The following is a 22,063-nucleotide window of genomic DNA, read 5'->3' as shown; positions in this document are numbered from 1 at the left end:
CCTCACTGTCAGGAAGTTTCTCCTTAGTTCCACGTTGCTTCTCTCCTTGACTAGTTTCCATCCGTTGCTTCTTGTCCTGCTTTCATGTGCTTTGCAGAATAGCTTGACTCCCTCTTCTTTGGGGCAGCCCCTCAGATATTGGAACACTGCTATCATGTCACCCCTCACCCTTCTCTTCATTAAACTACACATACCCAATTCCAGCAACCGTTCCCTATATGTTTTAGCCTCTAGCCCCCTAATCATCTTTGTTGCTCTTCTCTGTACCCTTTCTAGAGTCTCGACATCTTTTTTACATCGTGGTGACCAAAACTGGATGCAGTATTCCAGGTGTGGCCTTACCAAAGCATTGTAAAGTGGTATTAGTACTTCACTTGATCTTGATTCTATCCCTCTGTTAATGCAGCCTAGCACTGTGTTGGCTTTTTTGGCAGCTGCAGCACACTGCTGGCTCATATTTAAGTGATTGTCTACTAAGACTAAGTGATTGTCTACTAATCCCAGGCCGCTGTGGGGTTATGGTGGAGGAGAGCCTCACCTGGGACTGGGTAGGCACAGTGCGCGTGCTGGGCTTGGGAGAAGGCTGCTCGAACCTTTCTCCAGCATCCCTTCTTGACCCCCTCTGTTCCACCCAGGCGCTGTAGAGGGGGTCCAGCTAGTGGGCCCTGAGGCTTGCACTTTGTTGCTTCCCTTTGCATCCGAGTTGCTGTTGGCCAGCAGTTGCCTCTGGATCTGCAAGAGGCTGCCTTGCCATCGCTTGCAGCTTTGTCAGGCATTAATGTGACAGCTGCAGCCAGTGGGCCAGAGCCCGCTGTAGACATGCCGCCCAGCCTCCTCACACTCTTGGCTTGACAGAACCTTTGGCGGGAGTGCCAGTTTAAATGCTGCACCATCTGGCCTTGTTGGTCCCTCAGTGGGCCCCAACTGGAGGGAAATGCCAATGAGGGTGGCCATTCGCTTCCCTGTGCCCCCCTTTAGCTTGGCCTGGCTATGGACTTCATGCCTTCAGCCTGCCTACTCGCCAAACCAGGGTTTGTTGTCTCACTGGCACTTGGCACAGAGTTCAAGGTCACTTGCTTCCCCTTGGCTCAGCATTTGTGGGAGATGCAGAGTGGCATCGTTGCTTTCTTCCACATGCCCTCTGTGAAGAACAAGCTGTGCCACGGCTTTGCCTGACAGCTGACCTGGAAACTGCCAACCCTGGCACACGCTGTTGGGCAATCCCAGCTCTCTTTCCCTGCATGCAAGGCTACAGTCGAGCCAAGAGGGAAGAAGTACCGTTCTGGGAGCCGGCTGCTTCGAGAAGCAGCGGGGCAGACGAGCGCCAGACCTCGGCTGGCACCCAGAAGGCAGCCACGAATAAGGTCCAAGGAAGATGTGGGCCACCGGTCCTCACTCAATGTCCAACCCCAGAGCCTCTCCTGCCAAGGGTAGCCCACCGGCCTCCGAGGGGAGCACCTTGACCAAACTTTCTACCAGGTCAGCCTTCTGGCTACTCAGAGTAAAAAACACAAAGGCCAGAGAGAGTGGAGTGTTTTTCTTTTGATGTTAGAGGCAAGACAGTGCAATGCGCCTGTGGCATCTTGGCCGCCCCCGCCATGGCTGCTGCAAGGGAACTGGTGCCCTGCCCAGGAGGATTCCCGCCACCAGGGGGCGGCAGCTGCTGAGCCTAGCGCGAGGAGGCCGAACCTGCCCTCGGCAGAGCCAGAGAAGGGCTGGGGACGATGGATGGGCAGGAGCCGCTGAGCCTCAGGCCAGGTCATGATTTGGGGCGTCCGCCAGGCCCCTTAACGTTTGAGACTTTGGGGTCGTTTTCCACTATGGCTCAAATGCCTGCATGGCCCTGTGCAAAGCTGCCCTTCTTCAGTCACGGCTCAAAAAGTCCAAAGGGGAGGGGGGAAGACACTGTGTGTTTTTCAAGCTGGTCCTCAAACTGCAGAGGGTGTGGGCCACGTTCCACCCCCCCCAGGACAGGTGCGAGACGTAGGCAGACCGGATGCTCTCCTTGCTCCTCCTCGGCCAGAGGCTGCGGAGGTTGGAGGGACCAGCAGGCTCCTGCAAGATGACCAGGGGAGTTGCTGGAAGCCCTCGCCCCAGATGGGAGAGCAGGCAGATGGGGAGGGAGGCCGGAGTCTGTGCCCTGCACAGACACAAACCAAGCCGTTGTGTGTGTGTGGTAGAGGAGTGTCAGGAAGGGCTAGGTCACCCTAGCAGAAGCTGGGAGGGGTCCATTCCCTTTGCAAAGCAACCAAGACCCGTATCACGTTAGGCGTCTCTGAGGCCAGCACCAGAGGCCACGGCAGGATGGTGTCACGGAAGAGGCATGGTGGTGTGGCTTTTGAATCCAAAGCAAGGCCCGTGAGACGGGAGCTGTGCTGGGGGGCCTGAGGGGCTTTACGGGGGAGCCACCCCAGCCAGTCCAAACGGCTTCTCTAGACAAAGGCCTCCTCGCTGGGCGTGCCGTTGATCTTGAGGAAGAGCTTGGCGTCTTCGTCCTTCTGCTGCTTCTCCCGTTCCAGGCGCCGCCTGTAGCAGATGAGGTAGAGGGGCAGGCAGAAGCCCAGCATGCTCACCCCCAAGAGCCCCACGTTGACCTGGCAGGAGAGAGGGTGAGGGCGGTGAGGACGAGGCGCAGCTCACTCTGCTTGAAGGGCCCCCTGCCCTGCACTCCTCCCCTGGGCACCGTGGCCTCCGTGTGCCAAGCAGCCCTTAAGCCCCAACTGCCTGCTGACCCGGAGCGCCAAGCGTGCTGCCGGCGGTGTCCCCTGGCCAGGCCAGGCCCAGCTCTCCCCCGAGGGAGCAGCTGCCATTGCCTGGGCTGCCCGGTTTCCACAGCTCTTTGCTACCCGAGGGCAGAGCTTGCTGGCTACACAGCCGCCCTCCCAGCCAGAAAATGGGCTGCCCGTGTGTTTGGCAGCTGTGGGGAGAAAGGAAGGTGGCATGAGGAAGCCCTGGTCCATCTGGATCTGGTTGGAAGGGACCTCAGAGGTCTTCTAGTCCAACCCCATGCCAAGGGCGGGAATCCCTGGATCATCCTCCCCTTGCCTGCGATGGAAGCCAGCGAGTCCAGCTGCTTCAGAGCTCCCCCCTCCAGGACATTTCTCCTTTCCTAGACATTTGTGTTGCCCCCCTGAACTCCCTAAGCCCCGCCCCATCCTCAGCGTGCAGGTCTTGCTGGGGGGGGGGAGAGAACGAGTGGGCTACAGCGGCTGCGAGGCCAGATCTGCACCGAAGGGCCCTGAGATGTTTTCCCCTGCTGGAGGCCAAAGACGGAGGCCGCTGCCAAGACAGCAGCCCTGCAGACGCCTGGAGCCGGCCTTCCCTTCCTCATGTGCCCAGCACTGACGAGGGCTGGATGGCTCCCAGCCAGTCCCCCCAAACCCTCCCCCCGCTGCACAAACAAAGCCCATGTGGTCCCTGGGAGCTGATCCAGGGGGCCTGCGACACCCAGACCGTGACCGGGAAGCCTCCTGGGGGCCCTGGCTTCAGCGCAAGGCCAAAGGGTCCAGACGTGGGGCAGGGGGTGCTACTGGCGGGCTTCCCGGGCAATGCCAGGCCACAGGAAGGACCCTTTTCTTGGCCCAAACACTCAAAGCCCCTCCCTTGGGGATGTCTCCTTTGGTGGGCTGGGCATGTACCTGCCCCCCCCTCGGAAAAGGTCCAAGCCCCCAGACTCGGCCTACTCTGCTGAGAGCCCCTGTCCACCTCCTGGGCTTCTGCAGTCCTCCACAGCAGACGGACTGGCCGCCCAGGGACCAGGAAGTTCTGCCGCAGGCATGCACAGTCCTTTTGGGGGTGCAGACACCCCCACTGAGCCCGAAGGCCCAGAACTGTCCGTAGGGGGGTCCCTGCCAGGCACGACTTGTTCCTTGCCCTCTTCCCTTCTCTTGGGCACCTCACCTTGAGCAGCCACCACCCCCAGCCTAAGTGGCACCGCTTACCCAGAGGGGGTCTCCTTCCAGGGGGCCCATCATGGCCAGGAAAAGGGGCTGCTGCAGGAGAGCGAAGAGGGCGCTGACGAGAGACTGCAGCCCGGTCAAGCTGCCAAACTGCGTGGAGGGATACCTGGGGGGGGGAGGTATGTTTATGTTTATGTTTTATTTAATTTATATACCGCCCTTCTCCCTGGGGACTCAGGGCGGTTCACAGGGCATATAAATAAAATACAATACTATACAAAAGTTAAAACAAAGATTAAATCAGTGCCCAATTAAAAAACAATAATACAATCTAAAATGACAATTTAAAACCCAGCTCCCCATCAGGCCAGACCGGCCAATTCAAACAAATGGGTCTTCAGACCACGACGGAAAGTTCGGAGGTCCGATGCCGTCCGGAGCTCCACCGGCAGTTGGTTCCACAAAGCCGGGCCACCCACAGAGAAGGCTCTCCCCCTGGGGGCCGCCAGTCGGCATTCCCTGACCGGAGGCACCCTGAGGAGGCCCTCTCTGTGGGAACGCACAGGGCGGAGGGGAGTTGAAGCCGGCAGCAGGTGGTCCCCGAGGTACCCCGGACCCATGCCATGTAGGGACTTAAAGATCATAACTAAAACCTTGAACCTCACCCGGAAGACAACTGGTAACCAATGCAGCTCGCGGAGCAAAGGTGTAACATGGGAGTACCGGGAAACTCCCAAGACAACTCTCGCGGCCGAATTCTGCACCAGTTGGAGCCTCCGAGTGGTCTTCAAGGGAAGCCCCATGTAGAGAGCATTACAGTAGTCAAGGCGAGAGGTCACGAGCGCATGAGTGACCGTGCACAGGGCATCCCGGTCCAGATAGGGCCGCAACTGGCGCACCAGGCGAACCTGGGCAAAAGCCCCCCTAGGTACAAGTGACCCACGCACGTCCGCAGCTGCTGAGTATCGAGACCCTCCCTCTGCCCGTGTCCCTGGGTGTGGCTTTGTACGTGTGTGAGGTTGGGGAGAGCGACAGTGTGGTATCGGGGTCTCTCTGCAAAAAAGGAAGCGGCTGGGCCAGGGTCCGGGGCCCCTCCTGGCTTGCCTCGGCCTGGAAGCCTCCTCAAGGCCGGCCCTGCCCAGAGCAGCCCAGCCCTCCCCCCACTGCAAAGTGCTGAGTGCGGAAGGCTGGCCCGCGGAGCAGGAGCCTGGGAGGCAGGTGTGCCTGGCCTGGCCTCTCCCGGTTGAGCAACCCTTGGAGCTGCACCCAACGCCCTCGGTGACCCCACAGCCCGAAACCTCCTGTCCAAAACAACTCGCGGCTGAGTAGGGCAACAACATGTGAGTCAGCCCTGGCAAGCGCCAGACGCAGCTGCAACTGGATCCAGGGCCTGTCTGTGCGCGTGCCTCTCTCTCTCTCTCTCTCTCTGTGCGCGTGTGTCTGTGCATATCTCTGTGCGCTTGTGTTGTGTGCCTGTGTGTGTGTCTGTGTGTATGAGAGAGAGAATGACCGGCCAGCCAGACTAAAGGAGCAGGAAATGCGAGGGGGGAGCAAGGGGGAGAAGGCGAGACCTGGATTGGGCCCAGGGAAAGCTCTCCGGGGCAGGAGGCAGGCGGGCCCTGGGGGGGGAGGGGGCCCCTCAGCTTCTCTCAGCTGCCTTCCTTGGGGCGCGGAGGGTTTGGGACAGCCGGGGATGAGGAAACTTTTCCTCCCCAGGTCAGGTAGCCTGGCCTGAGCTGACCTCGGCCTCCATCAGATAGCTGGGGAGGCAGGCGGGGGCGGGCACACCCGCTCTGGAGCAGCACCCAGAGGTGCCAGCCAATATCCGGAGACAAAGCCAGGCAGAGGAGGAGGATGTGACCCAGAAACGGGGTGACCCACTTTGCGACGGGCAGCTGAGGAGGGGTGCTGGACTTACACAGCAGCATAGAGGCCCCCGACGGCCGAATGAATGAAGCCTCTGACGATGGTGTGCAGGATGAAGGAAAGGATCTGCAAGGGAGAGCGGGGAGACCCCCTTCAGAGCCAGGAGCCCCCATAGGACCCCCGGCCCCCGCCCTCCTCCCTCTAAGCTTTTGAGTGGAGCCGAGACTCCCCACATGGCAGCGGAGGGGGTCCCCCAGGACAGGGCCAAGCCGGCCAGCCTTTTCCCCAAACATACCCCACAGGCCCAGATGCCCCCTCCACCCACGTCCTCCTCCTTCACCTGCAAAGGCAAGTTGGGTATCAGGCAGGTGACCCCAAAGCCCACCAGCAGCACGTTGGTGAAAGCGAAAGCCCGGGTGGCATTGCAGATCTTCTGGATCCGGCGGTCCCGAGGTTTCTTCTTCTTCTCACCCCTGCAGATGGGAGGAAGGGTCACACACAGGCTGCCCCCCCCATCAAGCCCCCAGGGCCAAAGAGGGCTCCTTCCCTGCCTGCTGCTCCGGTGCCAGCCAGCGCCCGGTGACCCTTTCCCTACTTCCAAGGGCTCCGCTTTCCCAAGTAACCTCGGCCTTCTGCCAGAGGCTGCCAGTCCCTGACAAACAAGGCCCGCAATGACGGCACTGCGGTTCCTGGCCCAGTGACCCAGTTGCCTCACGGCCTCCCATCCGGGCAGGGCACTTCCCTGCGGCAGGTGGCACTCCTGCACCCCACGGCGTGAGCTGCCAAGGGCGTGTGGGAAGCGGCACCCCTTTCCTAAGCTTCGGAGGGGAAGGAATGCAGGTTGGGCACACAGCTGGCAGGGAGGCACCCTGCAGCTGCCCCTGCCCACTGGCCACGTACGAGGGGCTGGCATCTCCCTTGTCCTCCTCCTCAGGGCTGTCGTCGCACTCCTTCAGCTTCCAGTCCATGATGTAGCCGATCACCGGTGCCGTCAGGAGACAGAGCAGCTGCAAGACTCCGAAGACGGAGCTGTAAAGACCCACTGGAAGACAAGCAGACAGGCCCCGTCGGGGACGAGGAACCCCCAACCAGAGCCCCCTCCCCTTGCAGGAGGCCAAGCACGGGGCACCCAGCCTGTCCAGTCTCTGTTATGGGCCCCAGGGCAGAGCTGCGCAGCCCGGAGGACCCAGCAAGAGAGGGCATTGCCCCTGCCTGGCTGACGGCGACCCGAGCCGGCTCTGGATCCAGCCTGGAAGCAGGCAGAGCTGGGGCTGAGAAGGGGCTGGGGCCAGCCCCCCAGGCCACACCCCAGGGGCCTCCAAAAGCTCTGCTCCACAAGGTCCTGGGGGAGCCAGGCACAGCAGCAGGGGTCCCCCGTGGGCAGGCACCCCCTGGCCCTCTCCCACCACTCTCTCCTCCCTCCCGCCCTTGGGGAAAGCACCGGGGCCGATTCCTCTGCTTCAACAGATTCCAGGTTTAGCAGGCCCAAACTGGCTGTCGCTACGCAAGAGGCGCGCATGGTTTCACCCCGTTGTGCAAAAGACACGCTGGTGCTGCTGCTGCCGCCGCTCTTGGTGCAAACCGCTCCCTTCCTCCTGGCTCCCTTCCAGCAGCTATAAATAGAGGCCTGACGCAGAGTCTGCGGCCTTCTCCTTCTCCGTGTTGTTTTTCTGCTTTTCAGGGGGCAAACGGGCCCCTCTGACCCACTGGCTCAGGTTCCCCCGCCCCGTCCTTCCTCCCCCCAGTAGCAGCCAGATCCCCCAGGGAGCAGCAGTCTGTTGCCCAGGCTCCCAGCACCCTGCTTGTCATGGCAACACAGCTGGAAGGAGCACCACAACAGCCACAAGCGCCTGCCTGCCTGGCAAAACGGCCTCTGTTGTGTGGGGGGGGAGAAAGGGGGGGCAGCAAGGGGCCAACTGGGTGAGAGGGACCTTTGGGTCCTGCCCTCCTTGCCTTCTTTCAGACGTAAATGGCACCCAAACGCGCGGTGGCCGTCACAAAACCTTCCGTGCCGAAAAGGTGGGCATTGTTCCCTTCTCTGACTGGTGCCCACCTCCCCACCAGCATGGCCACCAAGATGTCTGAGGGGAGAAGCCCAACAAGGGCTCAGGATTTGGGGTGTCTGCTGATTCAGTCCCAGCCTTGCTGGTTCGCAGAAGGGCCTGGCGGGAGCTATCAGCAGCCGGCTGTGGGCGCAGTTGAAGGACTAGCAGCCGGAAAGCAACTGCCAGCCTTGCGAGGTAGCCCAAATAGGAAGCAGACCCAGATGAATTAACGCATTTCTCCCCTGTTTATCCTCCAGAAAACCAGGGAAGGTCCCCTTCTGACGCGCTTCCCATGCTCCCCGCCCCCGCCCAAGCCGCCTCTGATCAGATGCTGCCGAGGCCACGGGGGGGGGGGGCTCCTCCGCTCTTCCACCTGAGGCGGTCTCCGAGTGCCGGGGGCCAGCCAGATGGGTCTCCCGTGGGCAGGAGAGGGCCCCCACCTGTCTCCAGGTCGCCGTCCACCAGGAACTCCAGGATGTTGTTCATGGCGCCCATGTAGAAGATAAGCCGGAGCTGCGTGACACACATGGTGACCAGGCTGAGCAGCAGGATGGGGCTGAAGACGCTGTGCATGAAGGACGGGGAAGCTGGGGGGGGAGGAAGGAAAGATCCGTCAGGCTTTCCCCAGGAGACGCCACAAACAAAGCTGGCAGATCTGTGCGGTCAGTCGGCCGGCCACTTCTCCTGAGCCCAGAGGGCCAGTTTGGCCTCACTTTGGCCAGACAGGGACCCAGGGCCACCCCCCCAAAATGGCTGCCTGGTGAGATCAGGGCAAACCTGCCTGGCCCAAGACCTCAGGGTGGTGCAGGCCTCCTCCCACTTCAGCCAAGCCTCGGGCTGTGTCCTCTCAGGAGCCACTCCAGCCTCACTCCAGTGAGGGGAATTCCCGGGGGCAGCAATTTCACCCCAAAACTCTTTCTATCACCAGAAGGGAAATGTCTCCTTGCAGCCTTTCTTTCTTGGCTCACTGAGGGCAGGAAAGGCAGCTGCACAGAAGCGGACCCCTTGCCCTTCGGCCCCTGAGACCAGGCCAGGCCCACAGGGCCTAGGGTGCAGAGGGGCAGGCAGAGGGCCTCCCCAGGCACCCCCAGGACGGGCAGCCCTGGCTCCTTGCGCTGGGAGTTCCGAGACGACCGTCTTCCAGAGGGGAGGGGGGGGCTAGCCAATGGAGAGACCCCTCTGCAGAAGCCACACTGCAGCAGGGGCCTGCCAAGCTGCCCACCCAACTGGCACGGCAGCAGTGCCCAAAGTGCGCGAAGCCAGGCGGCAGATGGAGGGGTCAGCCACGGCCCCTGCACTTGCTCCTCACCTGCGCTGTCTGGCTCGCACTTCACCTCCAGATCCACTGTGGAGAAGCAGAGCTTGTTGCTGTCCTGCAGTGCCGGGGCCTCCTTGTTGCCCTTCATGGAGCTGCCCACACTGAGGCGGCGGCCGACCGTGGTCACCTGCTTGTAGAACTGCTTCCCGGTGATCTTGTGGTCAAAGCCCAGCCAGCTGAACTTGATCTTCACCCTGGTGGCGGAGAGGTCAGTCCTGCTGGCTCTTGGCCCCCAGACCGAAGGAGCTCCTGGGGACAAGGTGGGCACATCTGGCCTTGCCAGGGACCCTCCCTCTTAAGGGGCATCCCCAGCTGTGAAAGGCTGGGGAAGGCACTGCCTGAGGGGGGGCGGTAATCGATGGCTGCAAGCCAGGCAGTTGCAGGCAGAGCAGCGGCCAGCATGGGAAAGCCAGCCCTGGCGTCCATTCACCAAGAAGGCCCAGCTGGAACGAGTTCCTGGGCGGCTGGGCAGAAGGGGGGGCTCCCTGGCACAACTCTGCCCATGTTCACCACTTGAAGTTTTGCAAAGCTCTGGAAGAACCGAGTGGCTCTCAGGTGGGCCGGCAACGCAGGGCCCCTTTCCCACCCAGCTGGCCCACGCCTGCCCCCCTGCGAGCCACTCACGTGTAGTCCATGTCTTCAGGGCCTGGGAAGGGCTCCAGTGGCCAGTTGAAGAAGCAGTTGAAGAAGACGAGGCCCGCACAGCCGGCCCAAACCAGCAGGATGACAATGAAGGAGGCGCCCAGGTCGTAGATCACCTGGGGAGCAAAAGGACCCCCTGGGAAGCAGCGGCCGGCCTGGCTCCGTCTGAGGAGAGGTCGGCCCGAGGCCACGGGGGGGGGGGGATTTGTGGGAAGAGCTGGGCCCTTAGGAGTCAACCCCTGTGGACCGTTTCTGCAGGCAAAGCGTCATGGCTCCAATGGGGCTGGGTGGTAAGCAGCCCCAACGCGGGCCCTCCCCGTTGGGAATGTCATGGACAGATGTGCACATGGCTGCTGGATGTGGCTTTTGAGCTGGGTTAAAGTTCACTCTGGTGCAGCCCATGAGGCCTGTGGGGAGCCCATGGAGGCCCCCCTGAAGCTCTTGAGGTAGGAGGAAAAAACGGCGCCTCAATTCCCCTCCCCCTCTCCAATGTGCTGCAACTGCCAGCCCAAGCACTGCAACACGACCCCCGTGAAAACAAGGGGGCGGCACTAGGGTCAGCCGTCCTCGGAGAGGGCCTGCAGAACAGCTGCTAACCAAAATCCGTCCACGCAGCTGCCTTGCCCGTGCCAGGTGAAGTCGGCCGCCCAGCCTGCTAACCCTGGGCACTCCCCCAAACCCTCCCAGGAAGGCAGCCAAACACCCCCCCTCCCCGGGTCTGGCTGTGCCCAGGGCCAACTTCTGGGGCTGCAAGAACAGCTGTGTTTTCCATACAGCTTCCCTTTCCTGGAAATGCAACATGGCTTCCACAAAAGAGTACAGAGAAGAGCAACAAAGAGGATTAGGAAACTGGAGACTAAAACATATAAGGCCTCCTTTGACACTGGAATTGGGTATGTCTAGTCTAATGAAGGGTGAGGGGTGACATGACAGCAGTGCTCCAATATCTCAGGGGCTGCCCCAAAGAAGAGGGAGTCAAGCTGTTCTCCAAAGCAGGCAGGACAAGAAGCAACGGATGGAAACTAACCAAGGAGAGAAGCAACCCGGAACTAAGGAGAAACTTCCTGATTGTTAGAACAATTAATCAGTGGAACAGCCTGCCTCCAGAAGCTGTGAATGCTCCAACACTGGAAGTTTGTAAGAAGAGACTGGATAGCCGTTTGTCTGAAATGGTATAGGGTTTCCTGCCTGAGCAGGGGGTTGGACTAGGTGACCTCCAAGGCCCCTTCCAACTTTATTATTATAAAACAGTGCAGAAATGGGTTGCCATTTGCTACACAACTTTCAGTAACCATGCAAAAAGAGGTGTTGTGTGTGTGTGTGTGTGTGTGCGTGCGTGCGTGCGCACGCATTAAATTCCATCAGGCATTTGGCTTTCTCTTGTCCAGGCGCCATCCTGTATTCCCTCCTGCAGCTTGGAGAGCTCAGGGTTGCCCAGATCTACGGCCAAGTGTGCTTTGCACAGCTTCATCTGGGGTGGCAGCTGCACCCATTCCTAGAGTGGGGGGCCCTTTGGGGACTCTTGCCCTGGACACCTAATAGCCTGACTACTGCAATGCGCTCTACAGGGAGCTGCCTTGAAGACCACTCAGAAGCTTGGTAGGTGAGCTGCGCTGGTTCCCAGTTTGCTTCTGGGCAGGACACAGTTACGACCTCGTGCAGAGAGCAGGGATGGCGACCTCGAGAGACAGGCCAGGTGGAGCAGGGGAAAAACAGGAGGCTGCTGGAGTCAGTCAGAGCTCCTCCTGCGGACAGCAGCCGCACCCTTCCTGAGGAGCTGACTCTCGGCCAACCCAGTGGGGCCGAGACGGGTGACACGGGGCCCGTGGAATGAGCCCCCCCCCGAGATCTGGGTGGCTTCCCGAGGGTCTCCTGTGAATCCTCAGGGGGGGCTCTTCTCCCTTGGTGGGTGTCTGACCTGCTTTCTTCTCGGCCAGCCCCTTCCTCTTATGGGCTCCCAGCGAGCTTTATCACTGTGCTGGGAGCCAACTAGAGTCTGGCACCACCTCAGCTGGATAAAGTTGGGGACACCGGGGGAGTTGGGGACGTTTTGTAGTCACCGGGGGGGGGAGTGGAACCGGGCTGCCATTCCCAGCCTGCACTGTCCCCCTCCCGCAGCCCCCCCTTACCTTGATCCCAGGGAACGTCACTGCCGAGGATGCATAAGAGCCAATCATGAGGGCAATGAAGGTGGAGCGAAGGTCCCCGAACATGTTGGGCAGCTGGGAAGGGAGGGAGGGAGGGAGGGAGGGAGGAAGGAAGGGAGGGAGGGAGGGAGAATAAGTGTGAGGGCAGAAAAGGCTGGCTAGAGGGAGGTTCTGCACAGTTGCCTGTTTACTCAAGAGCAAGAGGAGGGAAAGCCGTAGGGGGCTGGAGGGGTGATGGTGGTCCCTAGACCCACAATTTGGGAGGAAAGGGGGCAGGGGAGGGGGGGTCTCCCACCTTTGACAAGGCTGGACTGGAGGCCATGTGGAGGGGAGGCGGGGGCTGCTTGATCTGACCCAGCCTCCTCCTAAGCTCCCCAAGATGAGGCGCAACTGAGGGCAGAGCATGGGAGTTCACCTCAGTGTCAGGCAACGGCACCCTCTGGGCCCTCGCTCAGCTCAGGCAGGTGTGCACAGGGATGCCGAGAGGCCCAGGCCATGGCCATCACAGCAGGCACTTCCTCCCTTTCCTAGGGTCCTCAGGAAGGGTACAGAGCCCCCGTCTGGAAAGGGAGTCCCCCCAAAAAACCCCTCCAGCAGGGGTGCTGTGGGGGCAGATACACCAACCTGGGTGCCCCATGCAAGGGGGCAGAACAGCTGGCCCTGCCCACCAGGGAAGTTGGCACTTACCGTGAGAGACGTGAAGGTCATGCACATCCCGCCAAAGCCGTTCAGTGACAGGGAGATGAAGATCAGCACCGACAGCGCTGGGACAGAGGGAGAAAGCGCTTGAACGCCACCCAGTGCCCGCCAGCCCAGGGGCCCAGGGTGGGCATGCAGGAGCCCTGCCCATCCCCCATCCCCCCACTGGGCAAGGCTCCCCGGCTCCCCCCCCCCGGCCTCTCCTCCCCAGAGTGCCCTGGGCCACACTCACAGTTCGGGTTGCTGGCCCCGTAGGCGATCATCACGCAGGAGACGGCAAAGCAGGCGCTGCAAAGGGAGGCCCATCAGCCCCAGGTCAGACCCCCAGGCCCCTCCCCATATCCGGGATCCTCGAATGCACAGCAGGCCTCCCCTTGCCCACCATGCCCTGCCTTTGAAAGGCTCCGCTCGACCGAGGCTCTGAGCCAGGGCCCAAGAGATGCAGCCTCCCATGCCCAGCTGCCAGTCACCCACTCCAACGACGCAGGAAGCTACAGGCCAGGAAGAGCAGAGCCTTCTCTCCATGCTCCCTTCCCCTCCCCGGGAACCTCGTGCCAGCATCCCCCCCGAGTTTAGGGGGGATTCTCTCCCCCCCCCAACAGTGTGCAGAATGGGGCTAGGAAGCAGGGGTTTCTCCCAGGAAGCCTGAATGGGCCAAGAACCCCCGATGGGGGGCAAAGCAAAAGCCCACCTCCTCCCAGCCATGCTGACCTCTGGCCCTGGGCCCAGGAGACATCAGCAGCAGCCCCCCCCAAAGCCGGGTGGATCTCCCTCCCTTGCCCATGGATCAAGTGGCTCTCCCTCCCTCGCAGGCTCCTCTCGGCACCCCTCCCCGTCCCGAGGGAAGAGCCTGCTCTGCTGCTGGGAGGGGAGGGAAGCTGCCCTTTCCCCGCTGGTGCTGCGGGCGGCTGTGCTTCTGCCCGAGAACTGCCTACCTGCCCAGCAGCCTCAGCTTGCGCGGACCATATTTGTCCATGACGATGCCCAGGGGCAAGGTGATGGCGCTCAGCAGGAAGGAGCCGACGGTGAAGGCCAGATTCAGCATCTCATCCTGCTCCTTGCAGATCAGCCAGCCATTCATGCGGGCCACTTCCGGCTCTGGGGCTGCCGTCCCGTTCCCGGGCACCCCCGTCGAGTTCTCTGTGGGGGGAGGGGAAAGGGGCACTGCAGGAGGCTTGACCTCCCCACCCACGCCAGCTCTGCCCGGCACAGGAGGGGCTCTCCTTGGACTGCAGGCATCTCCTCATCAATCGGACATCTTTAAGTTTTAAAAGATTGGTTCGATTTTAAACAAGGGAGCCTTGTATGTTTCCTAGCAAAGACTTCACCTTTATTTCAAAGGGACCCAGACGGGCCCAGAAGGTTTCCCGGGGTGGGGGGGTCCACTCTACCCCAAAGGCTCCTGCCTAGAGAAAAGGCCCGGGTGAGCTGCCAGGGGAGATGCTAGAGCCGGGAGGTGTGCAAGGCTTCCCTGCTAGGCACGGAAGAGTGACCCCCCCCCTTTCTCAACCTTCGGGTTGAAGAGCCTGGGGACCCCTCGCCCTTGGGTGCCACGGAGGAAGAGGGCAAGGCCTGCCCAGGGCTCCTGTTCTTTAATTATAATGTATTGTGTGGTCGCAGGCTCCCAGCTGACCAATCCACACTGGTTTACAACATCAATTTGAACAATGCACCCATCGATTTAAGAGAATAAAAACAGGCAATAAATAATGATAAAACCATAAACCATGTTATCGGAACAGCCATCGTGTGTGAGTAATATAAACCTCCATTAAGAAGGGGAGGCTGATTGATAGAAATGGGTTTTAAGTTCAACCCTGCAAAATTGGGTACATGATGTCCTTGCAAGTGGTGGAAAGTCCCTGCAGTGGTGCCCCCACCCAGAAGAAACCTCCCCCCCCCCCGATTCCAGCTGAGGCTCCTCCCTGCCAGGGGCACCTCCAAGAGGCCCTCGGCAGTGGAGCAGGGCTGCAAGGCTTCCAGCATCTCCAACTCTCTGGCGGACAGCCGAGGTGCCCCCAAGCTGGGAGGGGCAGCAGCCTGCCCAAGAGACCCCACCAGGCCCCCGGGGACAGGGCAACGCCAGGAGACCAAGGCCAAGGGGGCCCGTTTCCGATGGCCATGCCAGGAAGGGCTTTCAAGCTGGGAGAAGCAGGGAGCGGCAGGGGCTCCGGGGTTGAAAGTAGGGCCAGGGAGCTACGCCTCTTCGTGCAGAGGCCGAAAGCCAGACTGGACCCCAGACCGAAGGGCAGACCTACTTCCGAGGAAGGGCCAGGGAGGAGGAGAGCCATTTTGTGTGAAGGAGGGCTGGACCCAGGTTCTGGAATGTGTGGGCCCCGTCCAAAGCCCTTGCCAACATCCTACAGTCCTGCCTTTCTGCCAAGCCAAGATCTCAACCGGGCTCAGATTTCAGCAGGTTTTGCAAAGGGACTTGAGCAACTGCACGTCTGTGGCACAACCACTTCCTCTGGTGTGGCTGCTGCCCTTTCCAGGGATGAAGACAGTCCCAGCGAGGCAAGATTCCAGCCGTGGGGAGAGCCGGTTGCAGAGGGAAAAGCTGTGGACACTTTGGGAGGAAGCGGGTGAGTCATCTTGGGGCTCAAGAGAGCACCCCCAGATGCACATTCAGCCGCGAAGACCCAGCCTCAGAAATGACCTCTGCCTCTATCAGGAGAGCCGTGGGTGCACGAGGGGCCTCTGACTGCCCCGAGAGCTGGAAAGGAACGCAGGGAACAGGGCGAAGGGCCAAGGAGATCCGTCAGCAGGAGCTCATATCTGCAGAAAGCCGGTCAGAGGTGCTGCCCTGCAGGAGCAGGCTGGGCTGCCCCACAAGCGGCCCCAGCACCAGAGAGAAGGGAGAGGGCGGGGGGCATCCCGCTGGCGGTGGGAGGCAGCCGGGGGCAAGTAAGGGCCAGAAAGCTGAGTCCTCAGCCCCCCCCTGGCTTCAGAGGGGCCAAGTGAGGCAGCCAGCTGGGCACCTGGCAGAGGGGGCTTCACTCAACAGCTGAAAGAGGAGATGGGGCCAGAGGCAGAGAGCACCCCACCCACCCTCCAGGGAGATCGACATTCTCCCCAAAGCAAGGATGGGGGCACTTGCCTCCCCCCCCCCCGGGCCAGCCCTGGCCTCCCAAGAGGGAAGTGCTGGGCAACCCCTTGCCTGCCATCTGCCACAGGAGGCCTCAAGCCAGTTACAGCCGGTTGATGCTGGATGCTCCCCCCCCCGCCCGCAACCGTGAGACCACTTTCACAGGTGGCTCAGGAGAAACATTAACTAGCCTGCCAGAGGCACAGAAGAAGCAGGCAGAGCTGCGGGGGGGGGGGAGAGCAGAGAAGCCAGGCGAAGGGATAGTTGCAGTTGCTGAGCCCAGGAGCCCATAGGGGAGGTGGGCAGGTAGCCCCGGGCAGTGGGGGGGGCACACCTATGTTGGGGTCTGGCAAGACGGAGGCCTCTTCGCAGGTTCCTGCTCCCACCACCTGCCAAGTTGGCCCCTCCTCACCCTTGGTTTTAAACCCCAGCAGCCGCTTTACCACAAACAGGGCTGTTTGTGGTGAAAACACAGCTGGGCTGGCAGAGACATGAGTCTCTGGCTGCCCTTGAGGCGCTTCGGCCTGCCAGCCGCCTTCCTTGAAGGAGGAAAGCATAGAGGGTGGTGCCCTGCGCTGGAGACCTGGGGGCTTTGGGGCAACGTGGGGCCAGACCCACAGCCACCCCAGTCAGCCTCCAAAGTGCGGCTGGCCCTGAGATACCCGAAGAGGTTATGTGGCTCTGTCTCCCTTCTTCTGAGGCACTGGAGAGGAGGGGCAGCCCCATTGCTCAGGGAGGGCTCATTCCCCCCCCCACACCGCAACCCCAGCCTTAGGGCAGAAGCCCTCCCCCCTCCCGCACCACCATAGGGTCCCCCCAGAGGCAGGGCTGATCCAAACCATCCTGGAAACGGCTTCACATGCACATCTGGAGTGATTCATGGGTGGCGCCCTTGGCCGTGTCCCTCCTTTGGCCCAGCATCCCTCCGGGGCCTACGGAGCATGGCCTGCTCGCACAGAGGGGGGCAGCTGGGACAGGGAAAGGGTCCAGGGCCTGGCCTCTGCAGAAAAGGCCTTAAGGCAGTTTGTGAAGACCGAGCGGGGCCAGGCGCAAGGCGCTGCCTGAGGGTCACCTGAGGAGGGAGGTTAAAGCGAGGGGAGCCCCTGAACCAAGTCGGGCCACGGGCCACCCACAGCATTGGTTGCCCAGCGCCAGGGACACCCCCAGTCACCGGGCTCCTCGGGCACAAGAGCCACAGGGAGGCCACGTCTTAGGGCTGAGCCCCCCCAAAGGGGCTCCCTTGAGCCGTGGCCGTCCCCCCATACAAGATGGTTGCCCCCAGGCGAGGTCAGGTCCATGGTGACCAGCAACACTGCAGAAATGGACTAGCTTTCACCAGCCCAGGAAGGAAGGGGGGGGAACCGGCAGGGCCCCCCCACGGTACTGCCCCCCACGGCCTTCAGCCGCTTGCCCCCTCCGGCGGGAACTGGCTGTCATGGCCGGCAGCTGCAAGGACCCTGAGCGGATGTGGGGAGGCAAGTCAGCACTTCAGCCGGAAAACGCCAGCTCAACAGGCAGGGCTGCTGCTGAGTCGGAGTGGAGCAAAGTTTTTGCAAGGAGGCCCTGATCCGGCTGCAGCCGGCCACAGGACACACCCTGCTCTCTCTCTCTTACACACACACACACACACACACACACACACACACACAGAGAAACCCCCTCCTCGTGCCCCTCCTGTTGGGAAGAGCAGGGCCAGCAAAGTGCCCTGGAGAAGCAGGGACCCCACCCGACGTTCGGCTGGCCCTGGTCAGGTTCCTGCCAGGCAGCATGTCTGGAGAGCCCCCAGCCGAGGAGGAGGAGGAGGAAGAGGAGACCTCTCCGGCTAAGGCTCCCCCCACACCACAAGAGGGGGGGGAGGGGGGAGGCTGTTTTGCTTCTCAGCAACAGAAGGAGTTCCTCAGAAAGACCAGAGGACAAGCCTCAGTCGGTGGGGAGAGCCCCGCCACAGACAGGGGGTGCTGAGGAGCAGACCCCCCTCCCCCCCAGCTGCAGGAGACACATCACAGGGAGCAGCCCCCTCCCCGGACTGACTCAGGGCTGCTCCAGAGAGCAAGGAAGGAGTCCCTCTTCCCCTTGCAAGAGACGGCAGCCCAGCTCCCCGGATCCCTTCTGAAAGCTCGGCTGCTCGCTCTGGACAGGCCCAAGAAAAGAGGGGGGGAATCACTCCGGTTTGGCGCTTGGGTGGCCCTGACTGGGGGCTAAGCCGAGCCACGGGGTCAGTGGAGTTTCCCTGGGTTAAACTGCGGAATACGCAACGGCCCAGGGATGGCTGCAGGGCGGCCAGAGCTGGTACTGACGGCACCTGTCTTTGACTCTCACCTCTGGGTCTTCCTCCCCCCACCCTGCCAATGCTGCAGAGCCCCTTCCGGGGCCGAGTCCCCACCCACCCTCTCCTACCAGCCTAGAGTCAGCTGGTTCTGCGGGATCTTATCATTTTCCTTCTTGGATAAAATCTCTGCCACGGCAGCTTTTTATCAAGGTCTCAGCCTGTTCAGACCCTGTAAAAGATTGACCGGGGTCCAAAGGGCAAGGCTGAGGGGGGGGGGGCAAGGAGGAATGGAGACAGAGGCAAGAGCTCCCCCCCCAAAACCTTGCCCAGTGTGGCTGATATCTTTGGAACAGATTGCAAAGACTTCCAAGAAGGAAAAAGGTTTACGGGGAGGGGTCCGAAGGCTGTCCTGGCCCCTTCCAGTCCAAAAGCCAAGTAGCCAGGCTAACCTAGAGGCGGCCTAGACAGTGGCGGGCAGGAACAGGAGGCGGCTCCAGCCCCTCTCCAAAAAGCTGGGGGCTCCTGGGGGTCGGAAGAGATGCCCCTCCTCACAGACCCCCTCCCCCAGGAGGCAGCCAGATTGCCCAGGGGGAGGGGGGGCTGACTTGCCCAGGAGAGCCCTGGTGGAGCCCACGTGGCAAACACCTGCTCGGGAGGGCCGGCCTGCGAAGGGGCTGCTTACCTGGGAGGGGGCACAGGTAGGAGTAGAAGCCCTCCGACTTGAGCATGATCAGGAGGGACCCCCAGCCCAGGAGAACGGCGGAAAAGAAGAGGTTCTCCACGACGGCCGTGCAAGCCATCCACCAGCGGCGCCGGTGGGCCGTGGCAAGAGTGGGAGCCATGATGGTGGGCGCAGCAGGTGAGGGGGCTCTTCTTCACCAGGAGGGTCTTCTGATCTGTTGGCACACAAAGTTTTTTCCTTTGGGGCTCTTTCTTTCTTTCCAATGACTGCTGCCTCTTCCCAGCACCCCCACCCCCATTCCTCCCCAAACGTTTCAGAAGACGAAGCTTAAGAAGAATGAAAGAAGCCGTAGGGTGGAAAAGGAACTCGGAGGTCATCTAGCCGCTCCTGCAAATCCCCCAGATGGTCATCCAGCTTCTGCTTAAGTGCTTCCAGCAAAGCAGAGCCCAGCCAGGCCCATTCTTGGGCAACTCTGCTAGAAAATTCATCCTGGTGACCACTCTCCTGCCGTGCCAGCTAACCCCCCCCCCGCCGTTTCTTCTCAAGAGCCCCAAAATGTTCACGCTCAGAGGGGATTGATGGGGGAAGAGAGTGGCCAGCAGCTGAGGGCCGATCCAGGCAGCAGGAGGTCCCTGCAAGGGGATCTTTCAAGGGGGTAGGTAATCCAGAGGGTGCTGGGAGGAGGGCAGCTCAGCCGGCAGAGACTGGATCGAGCAGCAGCAACATTAAGGGTCCAAACTCTTGATTTACTTTATCGGGACTTCTCCAAAGCACTGGATAAACTTATCAGCCTTGGGATAAGAGGATGAGGTCAGCATGATAGGTCAGTAATGTGGCTCAACCAGAGGAAGGGGGGCAAAGTGCCCAGACAGCAGAGGGAAGCACCCGGGGGCTTAGGTGGGGCCAGGTCGTTCAAGAGAGCAAAATAAGAGAGTGACTCAGGGGGCAAAGAGAGATGCCCCTGGGCAGAGCACCCCCAAAGTGCCCCTAGATCTACTCCTGGGGAGGGGGGTCTGGGCAGGGTGGGGGTGGGAAATGACCCAATGGGCTGGGCTGTCCTGTTCCTTCTCTTCACAGCTAGCAGCAGCTTTGGGGAAAAGGGGATAAGAGTTACGGGGAAGTCTGGGAATGGGTGAAGCACCCCTCAACTACCCGCCTGGACCGACCGCTTAGGAGAAAAGCAGAAGTGTGTGGGGGGGGGGGGACAGAAAGGGACCCGAAACAGGGAAGCAGGAAAGGAACCAAGAGTCACTGATGCGAACCCCCGGCTCGCGGCCTCTGGGCAGCTTGAGCTGTGACACTGCAAAGGCCCCTGGCCCTGCGACCACCTCATGAGGGGCCCCAGAGCCCGGACAACGGGCAGAACAAGGGGAGCTCTGGCGGGGGAGGAAGGCAGAAGGAGAAGGAAGGCCCCCGTCCTATGACTGGTTGATCAGAATAGATCAACCCACCCTCCCTATTTAGAGGCCTTGAACCGAAGCACCCAACGTCTGGAATCCTTGGAGTGGGGGCGCAGGGGGCTTCATGAAGACCACCTGGCATGGAAGTGGGCTAGCAAGGACCCGGCCCCGCTTCAACAGGTGATCTCCTACTGGGGGGGGAGGGCTGGGACACCGCGCTGAGGCTCTCGCCAAAGACCCGGCCCTTGGGGGGCGGAGGGGGGCTCTCTAAACCAACACATACATGGGGGGAGTCACCCGCTTTGGATGTCTGCTTGCCCCCGGGGTAGGGGGTGGAGGATAAGGGCCCGAAGTTCGGGGGGGGGTTCTCTCTGAGCCTATTCCTCCCACATGGGCGCAAGGGGCAGACGGACGCGGCAACGGGGGAAACGGGAGTCCCGGAGGCCGGCTGGGAAACGCGGAGGGAGCAGAGGCCCTGCAGAGATCCGTCCTTCCCCGCGGAGGGAAGCCAAGCGACTCCCCCACGCCCCCCCCCCCAGCGCGCCCCAGCCGGGCCGGCGGCCGCCCCGAGCGCTCACCCGGCTGCCCAGCTGGATCCGGCCGGCGTTGCGCGGCTGCGGACGCGGCGGCGACGCTTCTGTTGCTCCGTGCCCGGCGCAGCGCCGCGTCTTTTATACCGCGAGCCTGGAAGGGGGAGCGAGGCGGTGCTGGTTGGCCCCGGCGCCTTGCCAGCCGCAGCGTCTCGGCCAATCGGACTGCGCGCCGCCAAGCCAAGCCGGCTAGGTGGGCGAGCGGGCGTCGAGCGGGCTTTCCTGCCGAGAGAGGCGCGCGCGGTGGCCGGGGGGCCGGGGGTCGGCTGCGGCTCTCCTTCCCGCCGGAGCCCGCGGAACGGCCGGCCACGCGTAGCTCCCTCGGCGACCCTCCCGTTTTCGCGCTCTCAGCAGGCCGGCGTCGCTTAGTTTCGCCGGGCGTAACTCTTGAGTTCCAGCCTCGATGCTCGCTCCTGATCCTGGCCGGCGCTGGCTGGAGAGGCCGGCCCTCGGCTGGGAGGCCTCTGCTTTGGAGGCCGCCGGTGAGCTGAAGCTCCCCGGAGCCTCAGCGCTAGAATCGCCTCGGGTGCGCCGGCCCGAGGGTCGTCTTTGGCCCCCGCCGAGCTCCGCGGAGCTCCCTGTACCGGGAGAAGGGCAGGAACCCGGCTGGGGGGCAGGCAAGGAAATGAGCTTCTCCTCGCCCCCCCGGCGTCCCAGCAGGACGACCCGCCCCCCCCCCCGCCCGCCCTGCAGATGCCGCCGCCTGGCACAGACGGGCCGCGGCTGGGTGGAAGGGCGTCGGGCGCCCCTCGAAGGCTACGGGTCTCGCCGGAGCTCTCCTGCGGATTCTTCCGTGGGCTCTGAGCAAAGGCGTCCGTCCGAGCGGGGCTCGTCGCCTCCGGCACGCCACCAGGGCTGCCCTCGGATCCCCTCCCCGGTGGTCCCAATCTTGAGGGCGATCGCCGTGACCAAAGAGTTCCCGCACCGGGTGCTCCTCTTTCCCGGCTGGGCTGGTGAAGAAAGGCGGCCGGTCCATCCCTTCGCAGGGAAGCTTCGGCTGAGAGATCCCAGGCGGTCAGCGCCTCTCTGCCCGGGGGATCGGTCCTGGCTCTGGCCGGGCGGTTTCCAAAGCCGTGAATTTCTCCGTCTCTCAGAGCTGCGGCTGATGCGTCTGAACCGGCCCCTGGTCGCCTCACCCGCTTGTGCTTCAGTCTCACAGGTGGATCGAAATTCTCCCGGGGTTCCTCCGCCGCAGGGCGAAAGGGGCTTCCCTCAAGGAGGGCAGCCAAGTCCCCCCAAATGCTCACACCCCCACCTGCCTGCCGGACGGTAGCCAGCTCCCCTCTGGGCTCGTTGTCAGGGAGAGGAACGTCAGGGTGGTAAAAACGGAAGACGTGACTTTTTCCAGGTTAGAGGGGCCTGCAGACCCCCCATAAGTTGTCCTGGGATTTTTTGTGACTTCTTCCACAATTTTCTGCTGT

The 22,063-nt window shown here is 61.9% G+C and overlaps 2 protein-coding genes across 2 annotated transcripts in view; one reads left to right on the top strand and one right to left on the bottom strand.

The window, feature by feature from the left end:
- Window positions 1-1,314: 1,314 nt before the first annotated feature.
- On the bottom strand, window positions 1,315-20,749 carry SLC43A2 (solute carrier family 43 member 2). Its single transcript, XM_083379738.1, has 14 exons — window positions 20,631-20,749; window positions 18,653-18,866; window positions 13,552-13,756; window positions 12,849-12,904; window positions 12,605-12,681; window positions 11,900-11,992; window positions 9,753-9,886; window positions 9,120-9,322; window positions 8,251-8,397; window positions 6,666-6,807; window positions 6,106-6,238; window positions 5,818-5,891; window positions 3,942-4,065; window positions 1,315-2,594 (listed from the first exon to the last, which is right to left on the bottom strand). The coding sequence occupies exons 2-14, from the start codon at window positions 18,810-18,812 to the stop codon at window positions 2,433-2,435; spliced, it is 1,710 nt and encodes a 569-aa protein (XP_083235864.1). The 5' UTR covers window positions 18,813-18,866; window positions 20,631-20,749; the 3' UTR covers window positions 1,315-2,432.
- Window positions 3,020-22,063, top strand: part of RPA1 (replication protein A1) — a 216,070-nt gene continuing 197,026 nt past the window's right edge. The window contains exon 1 of the mRNA XM_083379727.1: window positions 3,020-3,023. Coding sequence (XP_083235853.1) covers window positions 3,022-3,023 — 2 coding nt within the window. The 5' untranslated portion in view covers window positions 3,020-3,021. The remainder of the gene's footprint in view (window positions 3,024-22,063) is intronic.

The sequence above is a fragment of the Vipera ursinii genome (genome assembly GCF_947247035.1).
Source record: "Vipera ursinii genome assembly, chromosome: 1".
NCBI classification, from domain to species: Eukaryota; Metazoa; Chordata; class Lepidosauria; order Squamata; family Viperidae; genus Vipera; species Vipera ursinii.
Note: the sequence above shows the minus strand (reverse complement) of the source record. Positions and strands in the feature narration are given on the sequence as shown.

Excerpts from the sequence above, each read along its gene's own strand:
- SLC43A2 (XM_083379738.1), bottom strand. The coding sequence starts at position 18,812 with ATGGCTCCCACTCTTGCCACGGCCCACCGGCGCCGCTGGTGGATGGCT. Across the intron at positions 13,757-18,652 it reads CTACCTGTGCCCCCTCCCAG|AGAACTCGACGGGGGTGCCC; the intron begins GTAAGCAGCCCC and ends CTCCCCCCACAG. Across the intron at positions 12,905-13,551 it reads AAGCTGAGGCTGCTGGGCAG|CGCCTGCTTTGCCGTCTCCT; the intron begins GTAGGCAGTTCT and ends CTCCCTTTGCAG.